The sequence below is a fragment of the Cucumis melo genome, chromosome 4 (genome assembly GCF_025177605.1).
Source record: "Cucumis melo cultivar AY chromosome 4, USDA_Cmelo_AY_1.0, whole genome shotgun sequence".
Taxonomy (NCBI): Eukaryota; Viridiplantae; Streptophyta; class Magnoliopsida; order Cucurbitales; family Cucurbitaceae; genus Cucumis; species Cucumis melo.
Window position 1 is genome coordinate 7,541,035 of NC_066860.1, and position 26,922 is coordinate 7,567,956.

Sequence of the window (26,922 nt, forward strand, 5' to 3'; positions counted from 1 at the left end):
AGTGGGAATAAATACCCAAAAGTTTTACGATCATGAGAGAAAAAATATTTGTAGAACCAACAATTTGTGGGACCTCAGATTGTCAGAAAAGACAAATGTGGGGATACCTTAAAGGACAATTGATCTAAGATACAAGATGACAAAGTCAATAGATGCAACAACCACAGCATGCTTAAAAAAAATATTGTCAACACTAAATTTCTAGCAAACATCATAGAAACTTTAAATCAAATCGAGAACAAAAACCACATATATTATATCTTCCCTCATTAATGAGTAAGTATAGTGATAGCTAAAATAGAGTCGGAAGGAAAAGTCGAGAGATGAAATTTATTTCTAGCTGAGAATGGAATTATTAGAACTAATTTAAAAGCACACCATTACATTATTATTATTATTATTATTTATTCAGATGGATGAAAGTTGAGTGGATAGCCGCCAAGGAAAGAAGTAAACCAATGGGCCGAAAGTTTGGGCCTCCGCTCAAGGGTTTTCAAGTGATCCACATAAAAAAGCCCAAACCTTGTGTCATACCCACGTATCCACTCGAAGTTGTCCATTAAAGACCATGCAAAATATCCTCTCACATGACCACCATTCCTATATTAAGAAAAAGAAAAAAGAAAAAGAAAAAAGAAGAGATGTTATTAGTGTTAATCATATTAGTCAATGAAGTAGTTTTGTTAGTGATTTGTGATTAAAGCCATGCTTAGTTTTACCTGTTGAGATAAAGTTAAATAATTTTTTTTGAATTTCATTAAATTAATATTGAACCATGCTCTTTCGCTGAGTAGAAAATTTGTGTTATATATTATTTACTCTTAGTTTTATAGATTTAATATGAGACCTTAAAAAGTTTAAGGAAAGTTCTCCTCGTATGATGTACTTAGTTGGAGAACGTGAAAGATACAAGCTTAGTCTCACATCAATTCACAATAGGACAAAGATAATTACGTATATGAAAATAATGAACATAAGACAATATCTTTTATAATGCATCACCTTTTAAATATATTTATATCCCTTTCCAATTAGACATTAATCTTTAAGAGAAATTTTTAATTTTATTGTACAATAGTATATGCTGGTGTTACCATTCAACTTTAACTTATATATGTAATTCAAATTAGATAATAATAATAAGAGAGATTTTGGATTTTTATACTCTAGTAAAGTTTTTTACTTATAAATTGAATCTTTAACCTTCCAGAAGACAATAATATGTCTAATTTATCAAGATATGTTCAAATCGACTATAAACAATGTTTATTAGTAGGATAGATTGAAATCACCTATGAAATGTATTGCGAAACTGTTGAGAAAAATGAAAAAAAAAAACCCAAAAAGAAAATTAATATTTATAAATTTAATATTCTAACAGAGAAATAATGGGAGTTGAACAAGTAAAGGAAAGGTGTAATTATTTACCTCATAGCTTTGGCCAAGGCAGCAAGGTAGCTCTTGTGGAATTTAATTCGTTTCCAGTCATTTACGATGTCTTCAACTTTGTTACCATCACTTGTTGGCATGGAATATCCTTACAATACAAAAATTATGTATATTTTTGATAACTTCAATTTTATTAATGTTAATTATAAAATAATTTTTAAATTCTATGGAACCCAAATGCGAAACAAAAATTATTTTAGAAGATCGAGTGATTCATAAAAATAAGGAAAAAAATATTAATATTTGTGTCTATTTGATTGATAAATTTTTAAGACTATAAATTAAGTTATGGGTGATCTTTTTTAAAATTTAATGAAACTAGATGGTACAAATAAAAATTTAAAGTTTTATGATGTATAACTTTCAAATTTTATTTTTATTTAATAAAACACTTATTTTCCTAAAGTTCTAAATATGTCATAGACTATTAGAGTGATGATGAAGAAAGGCTTTGATCATAAGTGGAGAATATGAACGTGGGAGTGTGTTAGAAATGTTAAGTATTATATTATCATCAATTGAGTTTCAAAAGGAATGATTCAAGTTTCCAGAGGTCTTAAATAAGGTGATCCTTTGTCTCTGTTTTTGTTTTTGTTCTTATTGGTTGTGGATATCATAAGTCTTTTGATAAGTAAAGGTGTTGAGAGCAACATTATCGATTCTTTTAAGTACACTTGCTTTGATCAAGTCACTGTTAAGTGACATCCCGAATGTATTATCTTTTTTTCTTTAGGACTCCTAGTGGGGTGTGTAAGAGTATTGAGAAATACATGAGAGACTTTTTGAAGGAGGGGTTGGGTGAGGGTCACGACTCCCATCTAGTTAGTTGGGAGGTGGTGGGGTGCTCGTTGAGATAGGGAGGATTACGGATTGGTAATCTTAGAATCCATAACAGAGCTCTATTGGTAAAGTGGCTTTGGCGCTTCCATCTTGAGTCTATTTCTCTTTGGCATGATATCATTGTGAGCAAGCATGGCTCCCAAATTTTTTTAGTAGATTACGAGAGGGGTTGAAGGCACTTTCTAAAATCCTTCGAAGATTATTTCAATCGAGCTCCCTACTTTTTCTCAATTTGTCTCTTATCTTGTGGGTGATGGTAAGAACACCTTTTTCTAGAAGGATAGATGGGTGGGGGACTCTCTTTGTTCTGTTTATTAATATATGTATCATCTTTCCTCGTTCAAAAACTATACTTTCTCGGAGCTTTTGGTGAGATCTAAGAATTCTATGTATTTATCGTTCGAGTTTCGTTGTCACTTGACTAATAGGGGATACACATGTGTTTAGATTCCTAATCCTAGCCAAAAATTTTCTTGTAAATCTTTTTTTTGGGCTGTTGGTGGATCTTGCTCCCCTAAGGAGTCGATCTTTAATGTGGTTTGGAGGACTAAGGTTCCAAAGAAAATTAGGTTCTTTATCTGGCAGGTCTTGCTTAGTCGGGTTAACACTGTTGATAGGCTTGTCAAAAGGAGGACTTCTTTGTTGTTTGTTGTGTTAGATGGCGAAGGAAGATCTTGACCACCCTTTTTGGGATTTCCATTTTGCGAGGTTGGTGTGATGCTCCTTCCTTCTAGAGTTCGGTGTCAACTTTGTCAGCTTGAGGAGCGTTAGAGTGACAATTGAGGAGTTCCTTCTCCATCCACCTTTCAGCGAAAAGGGTGGCTTGTTATGGCGTACTAGGGTGTGCACTATTCTTTGGGGTGAGAGGAATGTTACAGTGTATAGGGGTAAAGAGAGGGGCATTGTGAGATTTGGTCGTTGGCTAGATTTGGGGTGTCTCTTTGGGTTTCAGTTTTGAAGATCTTTTGTAACTATTCTATAAGTAACATTTTACTTAGTTGGTCTACATTCCTTTAAAAGAATGGTTTTACGGTCTGATCTTTTTTATATGCCCTTGTATTCATTCATTCTTTCTCGATCAAAGTGGTTGTTTTCATAAAAATAACATAAAAATGAAATTTGACCAATTATATATAAAATTAAAAATTTAATATCTTAATAGGCCTTTTGAATGTTGTTTTAAAGTTTAATCACTAAACTTGTTATTCTTTTACTCCTAAAAGACATTTATTTTAAAAGTCGTTCTAAAATAAAATCTAAACATCCTCAATTTAGTAATAATTGTATTGTTTGGGAAACATATGTTAGTAATGTTTTAAAATTTTATGATTTTGTAATTTATTCATATTTTGTCATTTTCATTTTTATTAAAGAAGTATCCAAATCGTTGGTCAACATTTAAAAACAAAACAAAAGAAAACATGTTTTTGAAAATTTTCTCTATCAACTTCAAAAATTGATTTGGTTTTTATAGGTAAACAAAGTGAATAGAAAAACAAAAGAAACTGAGGGGTAGAAGTTGAAAGATTTTGAATGTATTTTATATTGCCTTGCTTTTTATTGATGATAGAGATACCTATTTATACAAATTTCAAATGAGTGAATATGGTAAAATTACAATAGAATCAATTTACAATAAATGCCTAAATAATGGGAGAGGATTGTGGATCTTGAAATATCAAATCAATTTACAATAAATACCTAAATAATGGGAGAGGATTGTGTTTGAAATATCTCCTAATATCCTCCCTCAAACGGATGACTCAGGTTGAGTCAGTAGTTTGTCTCGAAGGTGAAGGAATGTAGAAGATAGGAGTGGCTTTGTGAGAATATCAGCAAGTTGGTTGTTGGAAGAGATGTAACAGATGGAGATGTCTTTGCGAAGAACTTTTTCCTGAACAAAGTGATAATCAATTTCAATGTGTTTGGTGCGAGCATGAAAAACTGGATTATGAGCCAGAGATATAGCGGAAACATTGTCACACCATAATGTTGGTGATGTCTTAAGGGGAACATGGAGATCACATAGAAGCTGTCGGATCCAGTAAAGATCGGCAGTAGTAGTGGCAAGGAAATGATATTCTGCTTCTGTGGAGGAACGAGAGACGGTAGATTGCTTTTTAGAAGACCAAGATATTGGATTAGAACCGAGAAAGGCGATGAAGCTGGAGGTGGAACGTTGATCAGATGTATCACCTGCCCATTCAGAATCACAAAAGGTTTGTAGAGAAAACGAACCTTTTCAAAATTTTATTCCAAGGGTTGGAGTACCACGATGATATCTGAGGATGCGTTTGACGGCTTGAAAAGTGAATGACAGTTGGTTTATGCATGAACTGACTAACACGATTTACAGAGAATGCAATATCAGGACGAGTGAAGGTAAGATATTGCAAGGAACCAACTAGTCTGCGATAAAGTGATGGATCATTAAATGGTGGTGCAATTGTATAAGGATCAAGAGAAGTAGACATTGGTGTGATACAAGATTTGGCAGAGGTCATTCCCGATGTGTGGAGGAGATCATTAAGATATTTTGCTTGGTTAACAAATATGTCATCAATGGAGGATTGGATTTCGAGACCAAGAAAGTACTTTAAAAGACCAAGGTCAGATATTTTGAATTTCAGGGCCAATTGGTTTTTAAGAACAGAAATGTATAAATAGTCAGGTCCAGTGACAATGATGTTATCTACATACAAAAGTAAGTAAGTGAGAGAGGATCCGACTGATCGAATGAATAATGAGGGATCAGCTGTAGACGCAACAAAACCCAAAGTGAATAAATAAGATGTAAAGCGTTCAAACCAAGCGCGAGGGGTCTGTTTGAGACCATAAAGACTCTTGTGGAGGAGACATACATGATTGGGACATGTTTTGTCTTGGAAGCCAGTAGGTTGAGCCATGTACACTGTTTCCTGAAGAATACCATGAAGAAAGGAATTTTTGACATCTAACTGGGTTAAGGACCAATTGTATTGAGCAGCAAGAGCAAGAAAGATGCGTATGGTAGGTTTCTTAACAACAGGACTAAATGTTTCATCAAAATCAAAACCTTGTACCTGATGATAACCTTTAGCAACCAATCGCACCTTGTGACGAGCAATAGTGCCATGGGGATTATATTTTATTCGAAAAACCCATTTACAACCAACAACATTCATAGATGGAAGTCGAGGTACTAGGAACCAGGTACCTTGTGCTTGAAGAGCATTGAATTCCTCATGCATGCCATTCTGGATATTTGGAGGCTTCTGTATATGATGTGGGAGTTGGGAGAGCATTTGTAATGTGAAAGGCCTTTGGCTTAAAAATACCTGATTTTGCTCGAGTTTGCATAGCATGAGTATTCTGAGGAGGAGGTGGATCAGGTAAGTTAATTTTGATAGCATTTATCTCATTTCCTGTATCGACTGTAGAGGAAACATTCAAAGACTGACAAGTGGCATTAGTATCCATAAAAGATGAGCAAGTAATGTCAACAGTGGGAGGGTGAATAGGTGTGGATTGGATATTGAGAATAGTATTTAAGGGTGTAAGTTGTGGAATGTTTAGTAAGGTGAGTAGTATACTTGGATCAGAGATGGATAGGGATTGAGATGGAGAAGAGTTGGTGGAATTTGCATAGGAAAAGATTGTTTCATGAAAGATAACATGTTGTGAAACTATGGTTTTTTTGGTTAATGAATTGTAACAAATATAGCCTTTAAAGTTATGAGGATAGCCTAAAAATACATGTTGGGTGGTTTTTGGTTCAAGTTTGTGTTTGGTGTAAGGCTTGAGAAGGGGGTAACATGCACATAAAAAAACTTTTAAATGATGCAAATCAGGAGTATAACCAAAAAGCATTTCAAATGGTGATAACATTTTAAGTGAGGAAGAGGGCATTCGATTAATAAGAAAGACTGCAGTGGAGAAGGCGTAAGGCCAAAATTCAAGAGGAACAGAGAAATGGAAAATTACAGACATTGTAGTTTCAACTATGTGACGATGTTTACGTTCGACTATACCGTTTTGTTCAGGAGTGTAAGGACATGATTTTTGGTGAAAAATACCTTTGGAATCAAAAAAGGATTGTAAAGTGGTGTTGCAAAATTCACCACCACCATCTGATCAATTTTTTTTTTTAATTTTTGAGATATTTGATTTTCAATGAGAGGAACATCAGATTTTTAAGCAATAGGAAAAAGCCAAGTAAATTTGCTAAAGTTGTCAATAAAGCTAACATAATATCGATTTCCATTAGAAGATATTATTGGAGAGGGTCCCCATACATTGTTGTGAACAAGTTCAAGTTGTGTAAGAGAAGTTGATAAAGACATAGGAAAAGGTAATTTTGTCATTTTTTCTTTTAAATAACTTATGCAATTGCAAGTAGAAATAGAAAAAGACATAGACAGACCAATGCGAGATAAAATAGAACTAAGAATTTTGGGAGCAGGATGACCAAAACGAAAATGCCATAATGATAATCTTCCTGTTTTGCATGAAAATTAAAAGATTTGGAATGCATGGTGGATGTGGATAGAGTAGAAGTACACGAAATAGGATAGAGACCATTGATGCTTTCACCGGTATAGAGAGTTCGACCAGTGACTTTATCCTGAATGAGGAATTAGTCAGTATAAAAAATAAAGACACAATTATTGTCAAGACAAAATTTGTGAACAGATAATAGATTTGTAGCAAGTTAAGGAGCATGGAGTATTTTGGAAAGATTAAAGGTATGGGAGGGAGTTAAGAGTTTACCACTGCTGGTATTTTCAATATTTAAAGGTTGACCATATCCCACTGTGACAGTTTCCTCACCATTATAATTATTGGATAGATTGAGATTTGCTAACTCATTTGTCATGTGAACGTTGCATCCACTGTTAGATAACAAAAAATTGTTAGTATTTTCACCAAAGATTTGAGAATTCATAGAGTTTACCGCCATTGCCGCTAATTGGGAGGGTGGGTGTCGGCCTTGATATGAGAAATTCATGCGATTATAGCAATCGAGAGCCCCATGTCCTTGTTTGTGACATATTTGACCAAAGATGCGGCCATTATATCCAAAATTTGTTTCAGGCCTAAAGCTGGGCCCATGTGAAGGAGAAGACCCAATAATACCACGCTGATTGGGATGAACTGGGGTGAAGTGGGATGGTGGGAGAAATGGCATGATTATTGTAATTGGGCCGAAAGTGATTGGGCTGTGTACCGAAATTATTACTGCTTCCTGAGCCACGCAATCCTAAAGCAAAATTTGTCCCACGATTAGAAGAATTTGGGGAAGAATTAAAATTAGGGTTACTAGTGGAGTGGAAACGCCGTCCTCGTCTGCGACTGCCGTGATGCTGAGGTGGGTGAAATGCTGCCATGGGTGTTGGAATGGCTTCAATAGCTGAAGTTTTAGCCATGGTTGTTTCTTCCGAAATGAGAAGGGTGTGAAGTTCTTCAAGGGAGATGTTGCCGCTGCGAGTTCGAATAGAGGTATGAAATGCGTTGAAGGCAGTGGGAAGGCCATTGAAGGTGTGAACAAGGATTTCTTCATCTTCAAGAGAGACAGAGGCGGCAACAAGCTTATCAACAAGGGCTTTAATGCGAGAGGTGTATTGATCAATGCTTTCGGAAGGGTTTTTTTTTTATGGTATAGAGAGCTGACCTTAAATCAAGAAAATTGGATTGGGTATTGGATGAGTAACGTTTCTCTAGAGAAAGCCACAATGCCTTAGAGGAGACTGAGCCGACAACGTGGGCAAGGGAAGAGGATGATAGAGTGGTGTTTATTAAGGTAATGAGAGCTTGGTCGCGAGATAGCCATTGAAGATACTCGGGGTTGATTTCGGAGTTGGTTCCAAGAGTTGAAGATGGTAAATGTTTTGGAGGACAAGGAAGGGTGTCATCAATATGGCCAAAGAGAGAATGAGCTTTGAGGATGGAGGAAACTTGATATTTCCAGAGAACGTAATTTGTAGAATCTAGTCGGATGGGTACGAGATTGCAGATGTTGGATAACAAAAAGAGTATAGAGGTGGGAACATATGGGTTTGATGAGGATTCTGAAATGGGATTGGAGGTCTCGGGAAGGTCAGATTGGGAGCTAGGGGTGACCATTGGAGAACTATGTGTGAGGTATGGAAATTACTTTGAGGAAGGCTCTGATACCATGAAAGATTTTGAATGTATTTTGTATTGCCTTGCTTTTTATTGATGATAAAGGTACCTATTTATACAAATTACAAATGAGTGATTATGGTAAAATTACAAAATAATCAATTTACAATAAATGCCTAAATAATGGGAGAGGATTGTGGATATTGAAATATCAAATCAATTTACAATGAATACCTAAATAATGGGAGAGGATTGTGTTTGAAATATCTCCTAATAGAAGTAATGTTTATAAAAGTGATTAAAAAATGAACTTAAATAAAAACAAAAAATTGAATGCTGTTAAAGGAGGCTTAATAATCACTTACCATTTTCAGTGACAAAGATGGATTGGTTAGGATACTTTTGTTTAATATAGTTAATGACCTTCTCCATGCCCCTGGGAACAACATAAAGTCCTGGCATTCCCATCTGCAATAAAAACAGACTAATAAGTAATTTTTTTTTCAAAGTTTAGAAATTATACTCTTGGAATTTTAAATTAATTAAATATCGATATTACCTTTTATGTTAGGTAGGCTTACACTCTTACTATTTCATTTATAAATTTCAAGATTTATAGTTTAAATGTTGATTTTTCAATCACTACTCACTTCTGTTTTTTAATTGTTATAACGTCTATTTATAAAAGGAATTAAAAGAATTTAAGAAGAATTTTATGGATAACAAAGAAAAGGAAACTATTAATGAATTTTAGAAAGTTTAATGAATTTTACTAATAGTTTCATTTTTTTTTGCTATTTTTTAAAATATCTTTTTTAATAATTAGTTTTCAGTACTTGTCTAAAATATAAAGATTAATTTGAAAATTTTACAAATTAATTATTTTAGATTAGTTAATTGAAAGTTAATACCAAAGACTACCTATGAAAGCTTTGTTGGAAAAAATTGAAAATATTCAAATATGATAACCAAACAATGGAAATTAAACTCATGACATAAGAGTAAAAGTATAATATATTTTGAAGCTTATGGACTAAATATAGAAATTATATTCTAAATTTAGAGGTTAAAGTTAATTTAGAAACTAAAATTGAAAACTTTAAAATCTAAAAGTTGCATGGAAAGATCCATATTTCAAGGAGCTCTTTTACAATTAAAAGAAAAAAAAGTAGAAGTAAACATTTTTTTTTTAGGTTCTGACTTAATTTTTTAAATTCTAGAACTAGCATAAAACTCGTAACTGAAGAAAGAAAAGTCATATATTACACTGCATTCATCTTTATATATTTAGTCGAATCGGCTAATCATAATTTGTCATATAACAATTTTTTTTGTACAAAATTTTATTTATTTATTATTATTAATGGGTGTTAGAGAAGAGTGAGAAGCTCTTTAATAAAGAAGGTAAAGTATACCTGATCTCCAATAAGGATGCCATTTCGATAGGGAGTAGTTTCGGTGAAAGCATTTATAGGGCGATTAGCCTCATCTGTGCAAGATGAATGAAAGCAGTCCTTTACATATTTTGTAGTGTAATGGTTGATAGAAGTGAAGTCCAAACTTCCTTTTATATATTTTTTATCTTCATCTGAGAAGCTTGGAAGTTCACTCCCTAAAATCTCTCGCATTTTTTTAGGATAATCTCCATACACAATTGGATCGTATATCCTATTAAACAAATTAAACATGTTTATGATCGTTTATCTTATTAAAAAACTTAAGTATGTTTATTTATGAATCATTCATCCTAGAAAACAAATTAAACTAACCAACCAACATGAAAGGCTAAGAATCTGTCCGCTGCTTTTCTGTCTAATTGTTGGTCTAACGGTTCATACATCTGCATAGATATCGTTATTCCTATTGATCCACCTTGCTTTTCCTGCCATTAAGCTTCTCAAATTATATGTCTTCCATTTTGTTTATATATATATATATATATATATATATATATATATATATATATATATATATATATATATATATATATATATATATAAAATTAGAACTAAACAGAAAGATTAAGATAAAACAGTTGAGTTTAACAAACGTAAAAGATGTAAAATGTATTTATATAATGATGGTTATATTTTGTATGGGATATGGAGAAAGAAGAGGAATGAACTTGCTTGAAAATGGGTGCGGTAAAGGCTAACAGCCTTAGCATGGGCAAGCAATTGGTTGTGCATCACAATGAGAGGCTCCCTATCAGAGTTCCCTATCGAGCAATTTCCAAATGGTGGTGAGCAATGGGCTGGTGGAAAATTGCCCTTCTTATAACCCAAAATTGCAACCATTTCTGGCTCATTTATCGTCATCCAATATTTCACTCTATCTCCAAATTCTTCAAAACAAATATTTGCAAAGTCTACAAAATCGTCCCTAGATGAAATCTACGTTGTTAGCTATACAATGTTAAATATAGATCTGAGAGGAAAAGATAGGAGATCAAAGATTACTGCATTTGTGAACTCATCCAACTTTCATATCTTGTTTCGAGCTCCATTGGATAATCAAAATGATAAATCGTCACGAATGGCTCTATACCTGTCATGTTCGTTTTACTAAGTTAAATCATAAATTTAGTCCGAAAATTTAGATTTATGTGTCAAATAGATAATTCAAACATGTACAAATTAACTTTTTTCAATATATCTCTTTCTATATTTTCAATTATATATCTCCTACGACTTTAGTTTGAAAAAAGTGTTTGATGGGTTCTTAAGCCTTTAAGAATCAACGTTAAGAACTAATTAAGTGAAAAATTAAACTCAAACATGCCAAAAAAGTAAAAATGTTATATGTTTTGAAATATATATAAATATAAAAACTCAAATGAAAATTAAACTCAACTAATTATTGGAATTTTCATATTATTTTTGTCATTACATATATGACAAAGATTGAATGAGATAATTACCTTTTAACAATAGATTATCAATAATTTTGTTGTAGAAGTTGATTCCCCTTTTGTTGACTTTACCAAACCTTCCTCCTAATAATTATTTCAAAGCTTAGTTATAAACATTTCCCTTCAATATCCAAGTAATTATCAATTAAGACCATCAAGAAGATATTTTCACAAAACATTTCAATCACATTATTTATTATCTATAGGCTCTAAACATGTAATTTTAGTTTACATCTATTTCATTTTAAATTTTAAATTTTTTTGAAAAGAAAAGAAAAAACTGCTAAATATATTTACAAAAAACTACTAATAAAACCACTGCATGATGAAAGGGAAAAATACAATGGAAAGACAGTAATAGGACGATGCTTTATTTCATTAGAGTCCATTTTTTTGAAGACCCTTTATTTCACATGTGAAAATATAACCTTCTCTAAAACAAAATTCATTTGCTTTTCAATACAATATGTATGTATATATAATTTTTATGTGGGTGAATTTTAATCTAAACATAACTAATGGAAGAGTCTAAGTGAGGTTAGATAGAGCTTGGTAGACCTATGACAAAAGCTTGGAGAAGCCTAAGAGAAAATTCAAAAGTCGAGCTATAGAGGCAAAACTTATAAGAACCTAACAGTGAATCAACTAAATGCGTGTGAGCAGATTATAAGTGAACTAGGTCAAAGTGAAAGTGTACACCTTGAAGAAGTAACATTCTTAGAGTATCCCAAGTAGTTGTACTCGAAAGGTTAAGTTGAAGTTTATTTTATTTAAACTCGTAAACAAAATGAGACCCAATAGTAACCAAAATCAGTAGAGTTGTGAAATGATGGAAATAACTAAAAGTAATACTTAATTTTTTTTAACCAAAGTTAACAATGCTTCAATGTTTCGAGCTAAACAACAAAAGTGGTGTTGCCTCAACACATCAAAACAGTAAATTTTACATGGGCTGAAAACTACACCTATTTGGTTCTTATAACAAGTGTCCCTTTAGGAGAGCTAAGAAACTATTGCCTATGTTCCCATGAGTGGTTGATTCTTATATTGAATTTAGATTAGAGTCTTTACCCTACGGTGTTCCTTATTCCTAAGGTGACTTGACCAACCTATCCCTAATCAATTTAGTATTGTATCCCTTTGCAACCTCCCTTTACACTCTAGTCTTCATTGCACTAAAATGATGTGGTGCACACTACTTATATCTATGTTGTATAGTCCCAAAGGTATCCACACTATTGACTTCCTAGAGAGATTTAGAACATGATGATTGATAGAATAAACAACTTCATTCAATTAAAAAACATTTATACAATGAGGTTTGATGAAAGAAATAAACCAAAAATAATTACAATAAAAATAATAAAAATAATAATGGAGTTCAACGTTGTATGTGGGATTCCATTCTCCTTTTATTTATATTAACATTTTCCGAGTGGTGAAAAACAAATTTAAATCAAATTGTCAATTCTTTAAGATTGAATTGTTTTAATAAGAAAATTTGAACAAAATTTAGTTTGGAATAAGACTTGGGAATTTAAGTGTTCAAAAGAAGAAAACTAAGGCTAAAAAGTTAGTTTATTTTGAAGTAAGGGGTAGTATGGTCATTTACTCTCCCTATTATTATTTCCTTTCTTCTTCATTCCTTTTTATGAGAAAAAAAAATAAGGAAGAAAGAAAAAGAGAAAAAGGGAAACATCTTTTTCTTCAAGGAACTCATGCCCCGTCTCTCTGGAAAGTTCTCACGTCTCACACCATTCTCTGGCACTACCACCTGTAGACTAACGTGGCACTGCACAACTCACCGAATGACAACCAGCAAGCCTCACCGTTTGCTATCCTTGCAGATCTGAAATTGACAGCCTTCGTGTCGTTATCGACCAACTTGCTTCGCACTTTCCATTCGCGTCCAACCAGCCACGAGCCATTCCTCCGATGCTAAACGACGACAACATGCCACGCCGCCAAGCCTAACGTCAGTGTGTAAGAGCAGCGAAACTATGTTTCCTTTGCCATTGCTTAGTTTTTCTTACTGTTGAAAGTTGAACCCCAAGGTCGAATCTCTCCCATGTTGAAATCTTTCGTTGGTGAAGCTCGTTCTTCACCATAGGAGTTGTGTGGGTAAGTTTTTGTGAGAAATTATGAAATTCTTAGAAATGTTGAACACCCACAAGATTTTGGCCTAAATTCGTTAATACCCATCATGTTTCATTGTCAGATTTGAAATCTTGGGAGATTTTTTGCTGTTGTCCAGCCTTAAGGAAGCTCGGATTTGAGCATCATACAACTTGGGTAATATTCTAAGCTTTGAGTGGACCTTGAGTACCCATATAAATTTAGTGATAATATTGAGTAATCCATGATGTTATATGCTTGATCTTGATTTTAAAAGGTAGTTAGCATGCTATCCATTGAAGTTAAGGATACTTTATTACGTACTTGGTAAGTTTTGAAGTAATGTTGTTGAGTTTTCTTAGGGCTTTTGAATGCCTATTAAGTTTAAGCGTTAAAACTGAATTACCCATGATACTCGAGTCCTAGAGTAGAATGTTAACGGTTGAAAATGGGATTTTCTTTGACTTTGGAGTTTGCTTGGTGTTGCTTCTATAAGTTTGAAACATAAAAGGGTTTTAGGTACTAAATTTGAATTTAGAAAGCTGCTAATGTGCGACCAAGGCGATTTTGACAAGGTGTCAATAAGGTTTTAAGTAAATGTAATGAGTTCTCTCATAGTCCTTAAATACCCATTTAGTTCTAGCATGAACTTGATATTATCCATAATGTTTGAATGGAAAATTGGAGACTTTAGAAAATTATGAAGCATTGTTCATCGCACTTAAAATCGTTTATGGCAAGTGTGGGTAATCTCTTAAGTTATTGACTCGTTAGTTTGACGTTGAGTTTGTTAAATGATCTAAATCCCTCACATTATTGATATTGCGACTAAGAGCATATTAGTATAAAAGACCCATTAAGTTTGTACTAAGTTTGGATGCTCATCTTGTTAAGAGTCTAATGTGAAGTTTAAGGTCCAAGGGTGAAATGTTTAGCCTAGACTAAAGCATGTAGGGGAAGTTCAATTTGAGACTTGGAAGAGATAAATTGAAGTCTTTGGAACATTAAATAGTTTGTGTTGACCTTATGTCGTGTTTTGGAAATAATTGTGACATCTTGATATGTGAAACTAATAATGTGACCTTAATCGTTGTTTCAGGCTAATTTAAAGTGGGTAAAACATATAATCTTGGGGGATAGAGTTTTTAATAATGAGTGACTTATTTTCAAGTATTTTCATTATAAATCTAGTATGGTTTTTTCTAGTATGAACATATCGAGTATGATTGTTCTATGATTATGTGTTAGAAAGGTTTTCAAATATGATTTTTGGTTTTTCGTGAACTCTTGTATTTCAAAACTGTGGTTGAACCCAAACTTACTAAGCAAGTTTTAGATGACAACTGGTTTCTAAAACATTCATTAATTTATAACTAGACTTAGGTATGTAATGATGGCTAAGGATCGAAAGTGATTTGAAATTGTGTTTCTAACCACGTTTGGTTTTAAACTTAAAATATGTGATTTTTATGAATGTTGGTTATTAACCTAAAGACTATGTGAATGTGTTTCCGTAGCGCTATCTATGGTTGTCATGGGATTCCGGGGTTGAAAAAGGTCGTGATTGGAGATTTGAGAACTTGAACCTAGGTGAGGACATGGATGGAGGACTGTGATTTGGCTTTGGGTCTAGCTTACCCATGGTGGGTGGCTCTATGTTCACATAGGAGTGGATATGAAGGTTGTTACTGTGCTAGGTGCTAAGTACGCGTGACCTTTGTTTGGCCGCGTGTTTTCTTGTGGATATGGACCACGTGTGAGGTATTCTAGACCATGTATTTAATATGCCATCATGGTTGGATTGGATTGGATGGAGGTTGTTACCTTGGTAGGTGCTAAGTATACGTGAACTCAGTTTGGCTGCGTGTTTCCTTGTGGATATAAATCACATATGAGCTATTCTCGACCATGAATTTAGTATTCTACCATGTCGGATTGGATGGAGGTTGCTATTGTTGAAGGTATTAAATATGTGTGAGCTAGTTTTGGCTGCATCGTTCCATTGTCACGTGTGAGCTATCCTTGATCGTATATTTAGATGTGTTGCCAAGGTTGGATTGAGTACAGGTTTGTTGGTTTGATTGGTAGCTATGTGATAATGATGTTTCAACTACTATTTCATTATTGATGCATATTAACAAATTTTCTTTTTGAGCATGTTTTATGAGTGTTTACTTCTAAGAAACTTGAAACTCATTGAGTTTTCAACTTACATTTTCAATGTTTTCTCCCTCCAGGTAGCAGTCAAGGACCAAGCCATCGTTGAGCTCCCCATCATTGATTGTAGATTCTCATTCTTCTTGTGTATTTTTACTTCAATTTTGTATTTTATAATGGGGTTGTTAGAAGTAATGAGGCCAAGGTCACATGTTTTGAGACCCTTTTGGACTGTAATTATTTTATAACTAGTATCTAGTTTGAATATAAACTCTAATTGAGACTCAAAAATTGTCTGGATGAGTGTGTGGTGAGATACATTTGATGTGATTTTGTGTTTGAGGATAAAATAGATGTATAGAAGTGAAAATTTCTTCCTCTTTCAGGTTTTGCTAACCCATATTTTAGGCGAGCTGCTGTCAAAAGTTTTACAGAATTTCTTGAAAACTATTTCATAAATCTTAAATTTGTAAAGGAATGTTTGCTAAGAGTAGATTCACACCACGATCTAGGTTAGAGGGGAAAATCCTAGAATGAGGTGTGATAGAATCTAAGTCATGACTATATGAGTAACATGATGAATTGTTAAAACTTAGCAGAAGCCGTCAACGATGAGCCTTATTGTGAGACCCTGATCTAGAGAAAGGAAGTTCCGTCGAAATAGATCCTTGTTTGGAATTTGTTCCTGATAAGTATGAAACATCCCACGAGAAAAGGATGTAAAAATAAATGCCTAAGTCAAGTTCTATTGTGAGAAGGCAAGCGATGCGATAAGAATAGCTGGCATGGAAGAAGCATGTGTTGGACGCCACAAGTTAGACGTTTAGCATAGTAATGCAAGAAGAAGTGTCTACACCTAAGAAAGTGAAGTAAGGAAGTAATTGTCTTGTCAAGATGACATGACAACTCCTGAGGAAGTAAATGTTTGATGTTTCCCGAGAAGATAAAGAGTGTCAGACGATTAAAGAGTTTGGCTTCCTAAAGAGATAAGGTATGCGTCTCGAGGGAATATCCAATCGCTGCTGGTTGTTAGCTTATGTGTTGAGTTTGGGTTGGCTGCATGACACTATAAATTAAAAAATGTGACAGGCATGTAAAGCATGGAAGTGACCATTGGGTGTAGAAGATCACTATCAATAGGACCAAAGGTCAAAGGAAAAAAGTTGTTGGGAAGTGTTAGAATTCTCTAGCAAAGATGTCAAGAGGAAGATATCAAATGCTGAATAATCTATTGAGACAACCGCTAGGCAAGAATAAGAGTCCAAAGGCAAAGAAGGAAGGAATTGAGGTTAGTTATTTTGTGAATGATCCTTATGAATGCATAAATGTGGTGAGTGATAAACAAGTTTTAATGTGATTTCCTAAGTTGCTATTATGGTTAAATGTCCTTTGTGCTTGAATACAAATTTTGAATAAATGTTTTGTGAGTGATTCTTCATAAATAATTAATGCTGTGTTTATGAGCTTGATATGTGAATGATGTATTGAATATGAATTAAGAATAAATGTTATACGAGTGATTCTTCATAAATAGTTAATGTTGTGTTTGTGAGCTTGATATGTGAATGATGTATTGAGTACGAATCATGAATAATTGTTATGTGAGTGATTTTTCCTAAATACTTAATGTTGTGTTTGTAAGTTGGTTATGAGAAAGATGCATTCTATTGTCGATTATCTAAAAGTAATATGTCGTTGATACTTATTATACGATATTGTTGTTAATGTGATACAATGTAAAGGAAGTAAGCCGAAAGGCTAACCCTTCTACCTGCTATGATGATCTGCAATGTGAAAGAGATGAGATCTATCGCTGGACGTAGGTGGAAATCCCAAGTAACTCACATAACGCTGGTCGAATATGAAATCAAGGTCTAGGTGAGGGGAGAATCCCAGGTCGGGGCAAGTTGCGATGTGTTCTCGATGCTAGACATCGGTGGAAATCCCAGTTAACACGTGTGAAGCTAGTTAAATATGAATCTTATGTCTTGGCGAGGGGAGAATCCCAGGTCTAGGTGAGGGGAGAATCCCAATCTTAGTGATGAACTTGATTGTGAGATGATTTAAGCAAGTGGTGCTCGAATGCACCTTGCTTATGGTTGATGTGATGAGATTTATGTGTTACGATTTGACCTTGTGATTCTGTTGTGTTTTCCTCTAGAAAGGTTTTCTCAAACTCAACATTTACTAATCTCGTTGTCGGATATAGTGTGGATGGACAAATTGAGGATGACACCCTGTACAAACTCGACGTTGATCCTACAGTGGTGGAAAAATCGATTGTGCATCATGTTGTTGATGACTTCATAAACGATGAAGATGAACAATTATCAATTCAAAGCGGATCAAGCGATGGCGAATAATAATGACGAATCATGTATCCACATATATATATTTAGTTTCATATACTTTCATTTGTTGAATTAAGTTTGGTTTACCTTTTCCACAGATAATATGTCATTCCCTAGAGGTTTCGATGAGACTGATGCTCTTTTCGATTTTGACATCAATGCATTCAATAACGTGGAAAGAACGTCCTCGATGAGTGACACGTTAGGTTAGTCACGTTACATAAACAATTCATTTCATAAACATGTTATCAATTGTTTATGATAGATTTTTGTTTTCGTTGATGCCTCTCATTTAGTAGTAGCACTCCTAAGATAAGGCAACACTCTAGGGATTTGGAGTTAGAGAGATATGTGCAGCAAAATGAAAAGATTCCCATATCCATCGCTCAAGAATAGGATAAGTCGATCTTTTTACATTCCGTTTGCTTCAGCTGTATGGTCGGTGTGTTGACGCAGGATACATTTCCAGTCTGCTTTCTTAAGTGGGCTGTTGTTACTCTGGAGTATATCGAGCTTGTGAAGGGTGGGTTACAGATAAGTTTTTAAATTACCGTACCTATATGTTACCTGTGTATGTATATGGAAACCTAACCCGTGTATACTTTTCTTTTGTAGAGATGGTTCGTGTTGGATTTCGCAGACCCAACACTTACTCAATTTGTTGAGCATTAAAGGCTCAACACTTGGAAGTAGTTTAGAGGAGAGAATCACCGCCATTATAAAAAGTTCAATGATCCTGAGCAAGCACACGCCAGCCCATCCACGAGATTGAGGAATCATGTGGAAGATTAGCACTTCCTTTGCGATCACTACGCTACTCGACAGTTTCAGGTGATTTACAATTTTTAATGTTCTCAAATGTTAGTTTATCTTCTCACTTTGTATGTAACATTTTGATTGTTTGCATGTAGGAGCAATCAATGAGGAACAGGGCTGGTAGAGTGAATCAACCCTACAACCTATAGTAGTGGATCTAAGTCGCTTCTACTAAGACAACACGAGCTCACTGAACAACAAAGACATCCAGTCCATCGAGTGGAGTTGTCAGTGAAATACACGCTCTGGGTGGTCAGTTTGTTTCATAGGCGGTCGCGGATGCACATGTAAGTTTAAGAAAATATTTTGACTTATTTTGTACATTTAATTTTTAAGTTTGACTTATTAAATTTTTATCTTTTCGAATTAAATGTTGGAACTCCAGTCCTAGGCCACTATAGAGGGTTTTTAACCACTCTCTACGAACGAGATATGCGAGAAGTTTTGGGTAGACGATTGCCAAAGTGTCGAAAGACTGCTTACAGTTCTTCGTCTTCATCATATGAGCAAGCGAAGCACGCTAGGGAGGTTACTGAGCTAAAAGCTCGTCTTGATAAAGTGATAGAGTTGTATGATTGAGCAATGGAAGAAAGTAACAAAAAACATGATAAAAATACCTAACAAATGGAAGATTCAAGGAAGATGATTGAAAAGTTGACTCAGGCATAGATAGGACCTTGATTCCATTACGATGGAAAAAACAACTGACCTCTTGGCTCATTCCCTATTGATTCATCTGTATGACTAATAGCCGTACAATCAGTTGAACTGCATTGCTGAGATTGAAAGGTAGTAATGTTTCAGGGAACCTAGGAAGATACTTGTAGGAGCCTTCTCATTTCCAAACTCATCATTAGCCAATATTTCAAAACAAGTTGAGTTCCTTTTAGTAGTATGGATTGGTTCATCATCTGACTGACTTCGTTCATCCATGTCTTTAGAATCCTATACTTGAACATTTATTGATTCAATCACAGTTTTTGTCCTTTTGTTGAACAAACAAAAGACTTTGCTATTACAGAGTAGTCGAGAAAGATACCTTCATCTGAATTTTAATTCCATTTATGATGATAGTCCAGATCGTTAAGAATAAAACAATTACTCCCGATTATATGAAAATACTTGACCAGTTTTCGGCCTCTCCAAATCTGATAGTTGGCGAGTTTAGTTCCAAGTCGAAGTGAAATGCGATTATGAATATGACACAATGTGTTGACCACTTTTGCCAAAAAATATAACGGAAGAGACTTTGTATGCAGTACAACTCTTGCCATTTCTTGTAAGGTTCTATTCTTAATTTCAACGACCCCATTTTGTTGAGGTGTCATTAGAGCAGAAAATTCATGAAATATTCCTTTGGATTGGAAAAACTATGTAAACATTGAGTTTTCAAACTCCTTACCATGATCACTTTGAATTCTACACACATTCTAGTCTTTTTTCCTTTGAATTTGTAGACAAACCCCTCAAAAAGCTTTAAATGCATCAAACTTCTCTCTAATGAACTTAACTCAAGTATATCGTGAGTAATCATCCACAATCACATGCACATACTTCCTTCGACCAACACTTTCAACTTGTATTGATCCCATCAAATCCAGATGTAGTAATTATAGAACTCGAGATGTGCCTTCATGTTCATTTATCTTGTAAGACGTTTTAGTTTGCTTCCAAGCCGGACATTCTAAACAAAATAAACCTGTTGTTTGTTTCAACAGCGGTACCCAATAGACAGCTTCTGCCTTTAGTGTCTTGCATATCTTGGATATACTTAGGTGTTTGATCCACTTATGCCCAACATAGTCTCCACAGATTTTGATAATTTATATGTTAGATCTTAACAAATTTTGTCCTAATGATAACAATTATCGAACATGACTATGTTCTTCTCACCATCTACCACCTCACAACTATCTTTGGTGAAGTTCACCATAAACCCTTGATCACACAACTGACTAATACTTATCAAGTTAGCTAATAGTTCTTCCACTAGACGTACGTTGGTAAGTTTCAGTGCTCCAATTTGATTAATGTCTCCCTTGCCCACGACATTACCTTCGACACCATCTCTAAAGGTTACTCGACCAGTTCTGCATTCATTTATCTTGGTAAAAATACCAATCATGTGACGAGAGCATCCATTGTTAAAATACCAGTTTTCAGTATTTGCCACATGAACCGATGTGAGGGCAACACAACATTTAAGATTCTCTTTAGCTTTCCACACTATCTTCCCAAATGCAGTTCTCAGTGACTTTCCTCTCCATGCCAACCTGTCTTGATTTCTGAGTCTTTGAAATTTATAGAAAAATGGTTTGATGTGACCAAGCTTACCACAGTAATAACACGCCAATCATTTTATATATCTAGCTTTCTTCTTCAATTGTTGAGCCTTTGATGATTGAGGAACATCATCTGCACTTAGCTGCTCAGAAGTTGGTAGAAATGTAGGTGACTTCAGTCTATTTGAGAACTGATTTTTAGTGAATCCTACGCATTTTTTATCATGCTTCGATATTCCTTCACTAAGAATGTTCTCAAGACTCAAAGTTCCTAGGGATAGCATTCAGACTGACTTCATCAATGTTTCATACTCATTTTGCGTAGTTAGAAGTTCAACTTTTAGAGCACAATTAGTGGTCATCAACCGCTAATTATCCTCAAAGAAGGTTAAGAATTTCTCACGATGTTGTCTAAGAATCTCCTGAACTTCATTCCACAAACATAGAAGTTCATTGAAGTCAGCAAGGGAGAATTTTGATTCCTTGTTTTTCTGACTTTCACATGTCTTAGTTTGCAACTCCGACTCGGTATTGGCTAACGTGACATAGGTGTCTTTTTCAATCTCATCTTGAACTTCTTCAACTCGGCAACTGATTAAGGCTCTCCTTTGTTCTTCACAGTCACTATCTGAAGTTGTCTCTTTATCTGATAGGGTAATAGAGAGGCCTTTCTTTTTTCTCTTTAAATAGGTTGCAAATTCTTCTTGAAAATGCCCTTATCCTTCGCGTTCGTAATACTTAACACTTCTATCGATTTTGTTAGTTTGTATTGCGTTATGATCACCTTTGCATCGATGGGTAAACGAAACAACATTTAACGATCCAGATCTAGAATAGCTTGCATCACTAGGCTCACGATTGAATTGATTATCATTATTTCTAGTTCTTTTATAGAACTTGCTTTTAAATTTCAGAAATCGTCGAGACAATAATGCAATAGGTTCCACAAGATTCTCATCAGACATGGACTTCTGAGGGTGCTTTAAAGACTCCTCACATATCCCTTGGAAGGCAATACCACCTTTCTTCTTCTGACTGTGATCATCAAAAGATAGCTCAAACGTTCGAAGCGATCCAAACAATTCATGTAGCTTCATAGCTGTAATATCATTTGCTTTTTCAATAGCTGTTACCTTCATGTTGAATCTAGAAGGAAGGGATCTTATCACGTTCTGTACCATCTTGGATTCAGGGATCTTTTCTTCAAGTGCAAATGATTCATTAACCAAGTCTACAACTTTAACATTGAATTCTTCAATAGTCTCTTCCTCAACCATCGTGAGTGCTTCAAATCGTGATGTCAAAATCTGAAGTGGTGACACTTTGAATTCCTTCATATGCAACTTCTAGCACGTTCCATGCCTCTTTAGCAGAAGTAAACGTGTTTATCAGTTTAAACACATTTTGATCAATTCCATTAAAGAGTGCATTGAGTGCTCGTGAATTACCAAGCGATGCTTCATCCTCTTACTTAGTGCATATAATTTCAGGTTTCAAAACTCTCTTTTTTGTCGTATCCTTGACTGATGGTGGTTCCCACCCTGTGAGAACAACCTTCTAACATTGACTTTAGGAATACAACTATCCAAGCTTTTTAGTATGCATAATTTGCTCCATCCAGCATATGGGTCTTGTTATGGACATTTCCTCATGTGCAGAGTCCATACTGAATAGTTAACCCGCTCTGATACCAAATGTTAAAATAGTAAAACAGTCAACAACTGTGGTTGGATACTTACTATTATCTTAATTACAAAAGTTACGACCATAGTTGCATGTAGTAGTAACACCCCACATTGTTAACTCAGTTCGATGACACAACATCTACGTCTGGGGGGTTTTTCTATCCACGATAGAAGATTTTATTAATTTTATAATCTGATCATAAGCATAACCTTATGATAAATTGTATAGAGTTTACAATGAAGAATTTACTCAGTGCTAATGGTTCAAACATATTACAATTGTTTATCACAACTAATCATGAGGATAATTCACTCAAATAAAAATCACCCCCTTAATCTATGCCTTATTCATTAGATTGATTAAGAGTGTTGTTAATGAAGATCTTCCACTCAATTAAGTTTCTCATCAATCATCCGATTAGGGTACTATGTAATCAATATCTTCACATATGATCTTCACACCAATGATTTGTACTATATAGTTTTTCTTTTTACAAAATAGAATCCAGATCTTAAAGAAAGAAAGGAATATTAACACTCACACACCACCAAAAAGTCTATGTGAGTTCTCTGCCTTTCTACAAACCTAAAAGATCCTCGCTACACCCACACAGTTGTCGAAAAACAAACTTATATATATATATTCCCGTAGAATCTGATGGATCTTAGATTTTCATTCTCCAAATATATCAGAACAATAAACTACCCGATTATTTTAAATATAAATAGGACATCATCAACTATATCCTTAAGAAAGAATAATTGCTCCACCTTTTCACGTGCTCATTAATCAGTAAATAACACTGGGCCCACACAATCTCGATACAAAGGTCGAGCTAGAGTTAAGGAGGTTAGAGGTTGAGCTATAGACGAGAGGCAGGAGTTGTGAGTCGAAAATTGTCTGGATTCTTAATGGATAGGTCATAAAGAAGACATTTAAGATTTGGATGGGTGGTGTACTAAGGCATCTTGATAGATTGTTTGACCGTTTGGCAAGTATTAACTTGACCGTTCCAAACATTAAAGAAGGGTGATTATTAGCCCAAATGATAGTTATGTGTTTTTTTCCCCATATAAATGACTAAGATCATTGGTTGAACGTACATCAAAACCGATACTGACTTGAGCATTAGATTGCATGCAGCTAGACATCACACTAGTGCTTATTCTCTTTTGTCTTTCAAGCAATTAGATATTTTCCAATGTAATAAAATTTGATCATTGGTACAATTTTTGCATCAATATTTTTAATTTCGAATTTGAACCAAGTTTGTATCGATACATGAGATTTTAGAACCAACATTGTCTATACTTTTTGAATTTTGAGATTTTAAAGACCATAATTTTAGTTGAAGTTTGAATTTGATTTTTAATTGATCTATGAGTATCAGAAAATATTAAAAGAAAAGCAATATTTTTGCAAACTCCGATAAATTATTATTATTATAGTTATTATATTATTATAATTGATCTATGAGTATCAGAAAATATTTTAATAAAAGAATATATTTTGATAAACGAAACCTTTGGTTTTACAAGTTAACTCAACTATTTAGGTTAAATTGTATTTATAAAATAACTTTAGATTTTGTTTTATCTAAACTGTATGTGGTTACCTTAGATCAAAAATAAGATCTCAATTTCCATCCTAACTGTTTACAGAAATGACAAAGTAATATTGCAACTTGGAAAAGAATAAAATACTTTTGAAATGAATGTCAAAGTCAAAGAAAAATGTAAGAAAATTATCAACTAAATTAAAAGTGTGTTTATTAAAAGTGTGTTTAAGAGTGATGGTATATTGATTTTAGGCAAAGAGATTTATGTATTATTGATTTTATAAAATTGATTTTTAGACAATCAAATTTATTGAAAGAAATTCTTATAAAAGTGATTTTCATATATATTTTGAATTGATTTTCAATGATTTATGTTAGTTTCAAAAGTTGATTTAACCTTCCTCAATTAACAATTATATTTTTAGTTTGAGAAATAATTATTTAGTTAAATAATTATCTTAAATATTTATTTACATTCATTTATTGTTGTACTCTTGCATGCATGATTTGATATATATTTATACATAGGTATTAAAATAAATCATCGATGACTAACCCACAATATTTTATATAAAAATGGAATTAGATAACCATTTTGAGATAAATGATCGGAAATCACCTAACAAAAATCATGTATTACTCGATTTCTCCTAATTTTATTTGAAATGATTTTTTTTTCTAAAATCAATTTTAATATATGTTAGACACCATTATTATTTTGGAAAAAGAAAAAAAAAATTTTGATCATCTCAAAATCACTTTCAAACACACTCATGTTTTTTTAAAAAAATTAAATAAAATTCATCACGAACATACTTGGTAAAATTCGGGTCCAAGAAATGGAAAAGCGATACGCATTCATTCCCATGGAATGCATTAACTCAATATCTTCCTGCCAAATTCAAACGCCAAAAATCAATCTTCAATATCAAATCCATCTCTTGTGCACGTTTGTCACATAGCTATCACTCCCATTAGTTTCAAAGTTACTCCAAAATCAAAATTAATTCTCAATATTTAATTTTATACATTTAAATTTAGTTTTTTTACAATTAAAATGATTCTCAATGATTTTGAAAATAATCATTATAGAATTACTTTCAAACATATGTCATAAAAAAAAGTACCAAATATCGATGGTAATGATCGTCGGCCACATCTCCGGTGTCATTGTTAATAATTTTTCCTACAAAATTGCAAAAAAGAAAAAAGAAAATGAGAAAAAAAATGGAAAGAAATTGGGGAAATAGGTTTGGAATGGGATGAGAGAAACAAGGAAGGTGGTAGGGTTGGACCTGGAGTATGAGAAAAAACATCCCAATTACTAATTCCCTTCCCATCTTCAAGATAACCTCCTTCAATCTGGAAATAAACTATATGTTATTAGAAACAGAAAAATGAGGATGATGAAGAAAAAGAAATGAATGAGAGTGCCTGATAAGAAGAAGTGGAAGCTCCAAAGAAGAAATGCTTTGGAAAATCTGATCTTTTTATTTCTTCAAATTCATCTTCTTCTTCTTTTTCTCCATAACTGTGAGGTGAAACCAAAAGAAGCAGCAAAAAACAAGAGAAAAATGGGTGCATTTTGGTGCCCATTCTCATCGTACCAACTCTGGAGATGTGCACATCTCTTTTAATTTGCTTCAATTTAATTACCCATTTGTAATAATTTCAAAAGTTTTATTTTTAAAAGTAAAAAACCCTTCACATTTCTATTTATATCTTTAAAGTTGGGTAGTTGTATGAATTAAAACTTTAGCTAATATTTGTAATAATATAAACTCTAACTTGCTATATGTATGTCAATTTACATCTTTTTTTGAAAAAAAGTTGTTGGATGAATTTACAATTATTTTTAAAAATCATACATAAATTAATTTTTAAATTATGTGTTTAGACGTGGTGAAAATGTCGATATTTAAAAAAAATGACGATACAAGAGTAATTGCATGAATAAGTCTCAAAGAAAATTGATGACTAAAAATTGATATATTTAAGAAAATTTACATCTTTAATTGATAATAATAATTCTATACACATATTTTCAAATGAAATGTAATAGAAGAGTAAATTGATCTTTACAAATGTTTGAGATTTAAATTATACTACAAAAGGATATTTTACAAAAAAAAAAAAAAAAAAACTTATTACCATGATTTGAAAAGAAGAAAAAGGAAAATGTAGTTTCTAGGCTTTATCTTTTTGAATACCCTGGTTTAGAATTCAAATCTTTAACATAAAGAAAATGGACTCCATGGTAAAAAAGTGATCATAACTACCACTCTAATATAGAATTTTCATTTTCAATTTTTAATTTTCAAAGCTATATTACTTTTCTTTCTATTTCTTTTATACCTTTTCTCTTTCAACAATTCGTATGATGGTAGTTTCGAATTTTTGACTAAAGGATAAAAACTTCACTTTTAAATTAAGATACTCATGTGAGATTATAATCTCACCGTGTTATACGTTGTATGGTTTTTGAATAACTTTCATCTAATAAGTGCTTAATTTAAACGGCCACCACATAACAAATTAATTTAACATCATGAATGTTGATGACTATTTTATTTTTAATTTTGAAAAGCAGGAAATGACAACTTGTTGGCAGTGGTAAGTGACTGGTAAGTAGACTGTAGAGTATGGTCTAGTCAT

At 33.4% G+C, this 26,922-nt stretch overlaps 1 protein-coding gene across 1 annotated transcript; it reads right to left on the reverse strand.

Moving 5' to 3' along the window:
• Positions 1-229: 229 nt before the first annotated feature.
• On the reverse strand, positions 230-25,937 carry LOC127148906 (beta-glucosidase 18-like). The gene is made up of 12 exons (XM_051083335.1): positions 25,702-25,937; positions 25,563-25,629; positions 25,395-25,453; positions 25,084-25,159; positions 11,312-11,386; positions 10,851-10,938; positions 10,521-10,773; positions 10,161-10,273; positions 9,807-10,059; positions 8,757-8,859; positions 1,429-1,537; positions 230-600 (listed from the first exon to the last, which is right to left on the reverse strand). Exons 1-12 carry the CDS (start codon positions 25,867-25,869, stop codon positions 405-407), a joined length of 1,560 nt encoding a protein of 519 aa, XP_050939292.1. The 5' UTR covers positions 25,870-25,937; the 3' UTR covers positions 230-404.
• Between the last annotated feature and the right edge of the window lie 985 nt (positions 25,938-26,922).

Excerpts from the sequence above, each read along its gene's own strand:
- LOC127148906 (XM_051083335.1), bottom strand. The coding sequence starts at position 25,869 with ATGAGAATGGGCACCAAAATGCACCCATTTTTCTCTTGTTTTTTGCTG. Across the intron at positions 10,774-10,850 it reads TGGATGAGTTCACAAATGCA|GGACGATTTTGTAGACTTTG; the intron begins GTAATCTTTGAT and ends GATTTCATCTAG. Across the intron at positions 1,538-8,756 it reads CATCTTTGTCACTGAAAATG|GATATTCCATGCCAACAAGT; the intron begins GTAAGTGATTAT and ends TTGTATTGTAAG.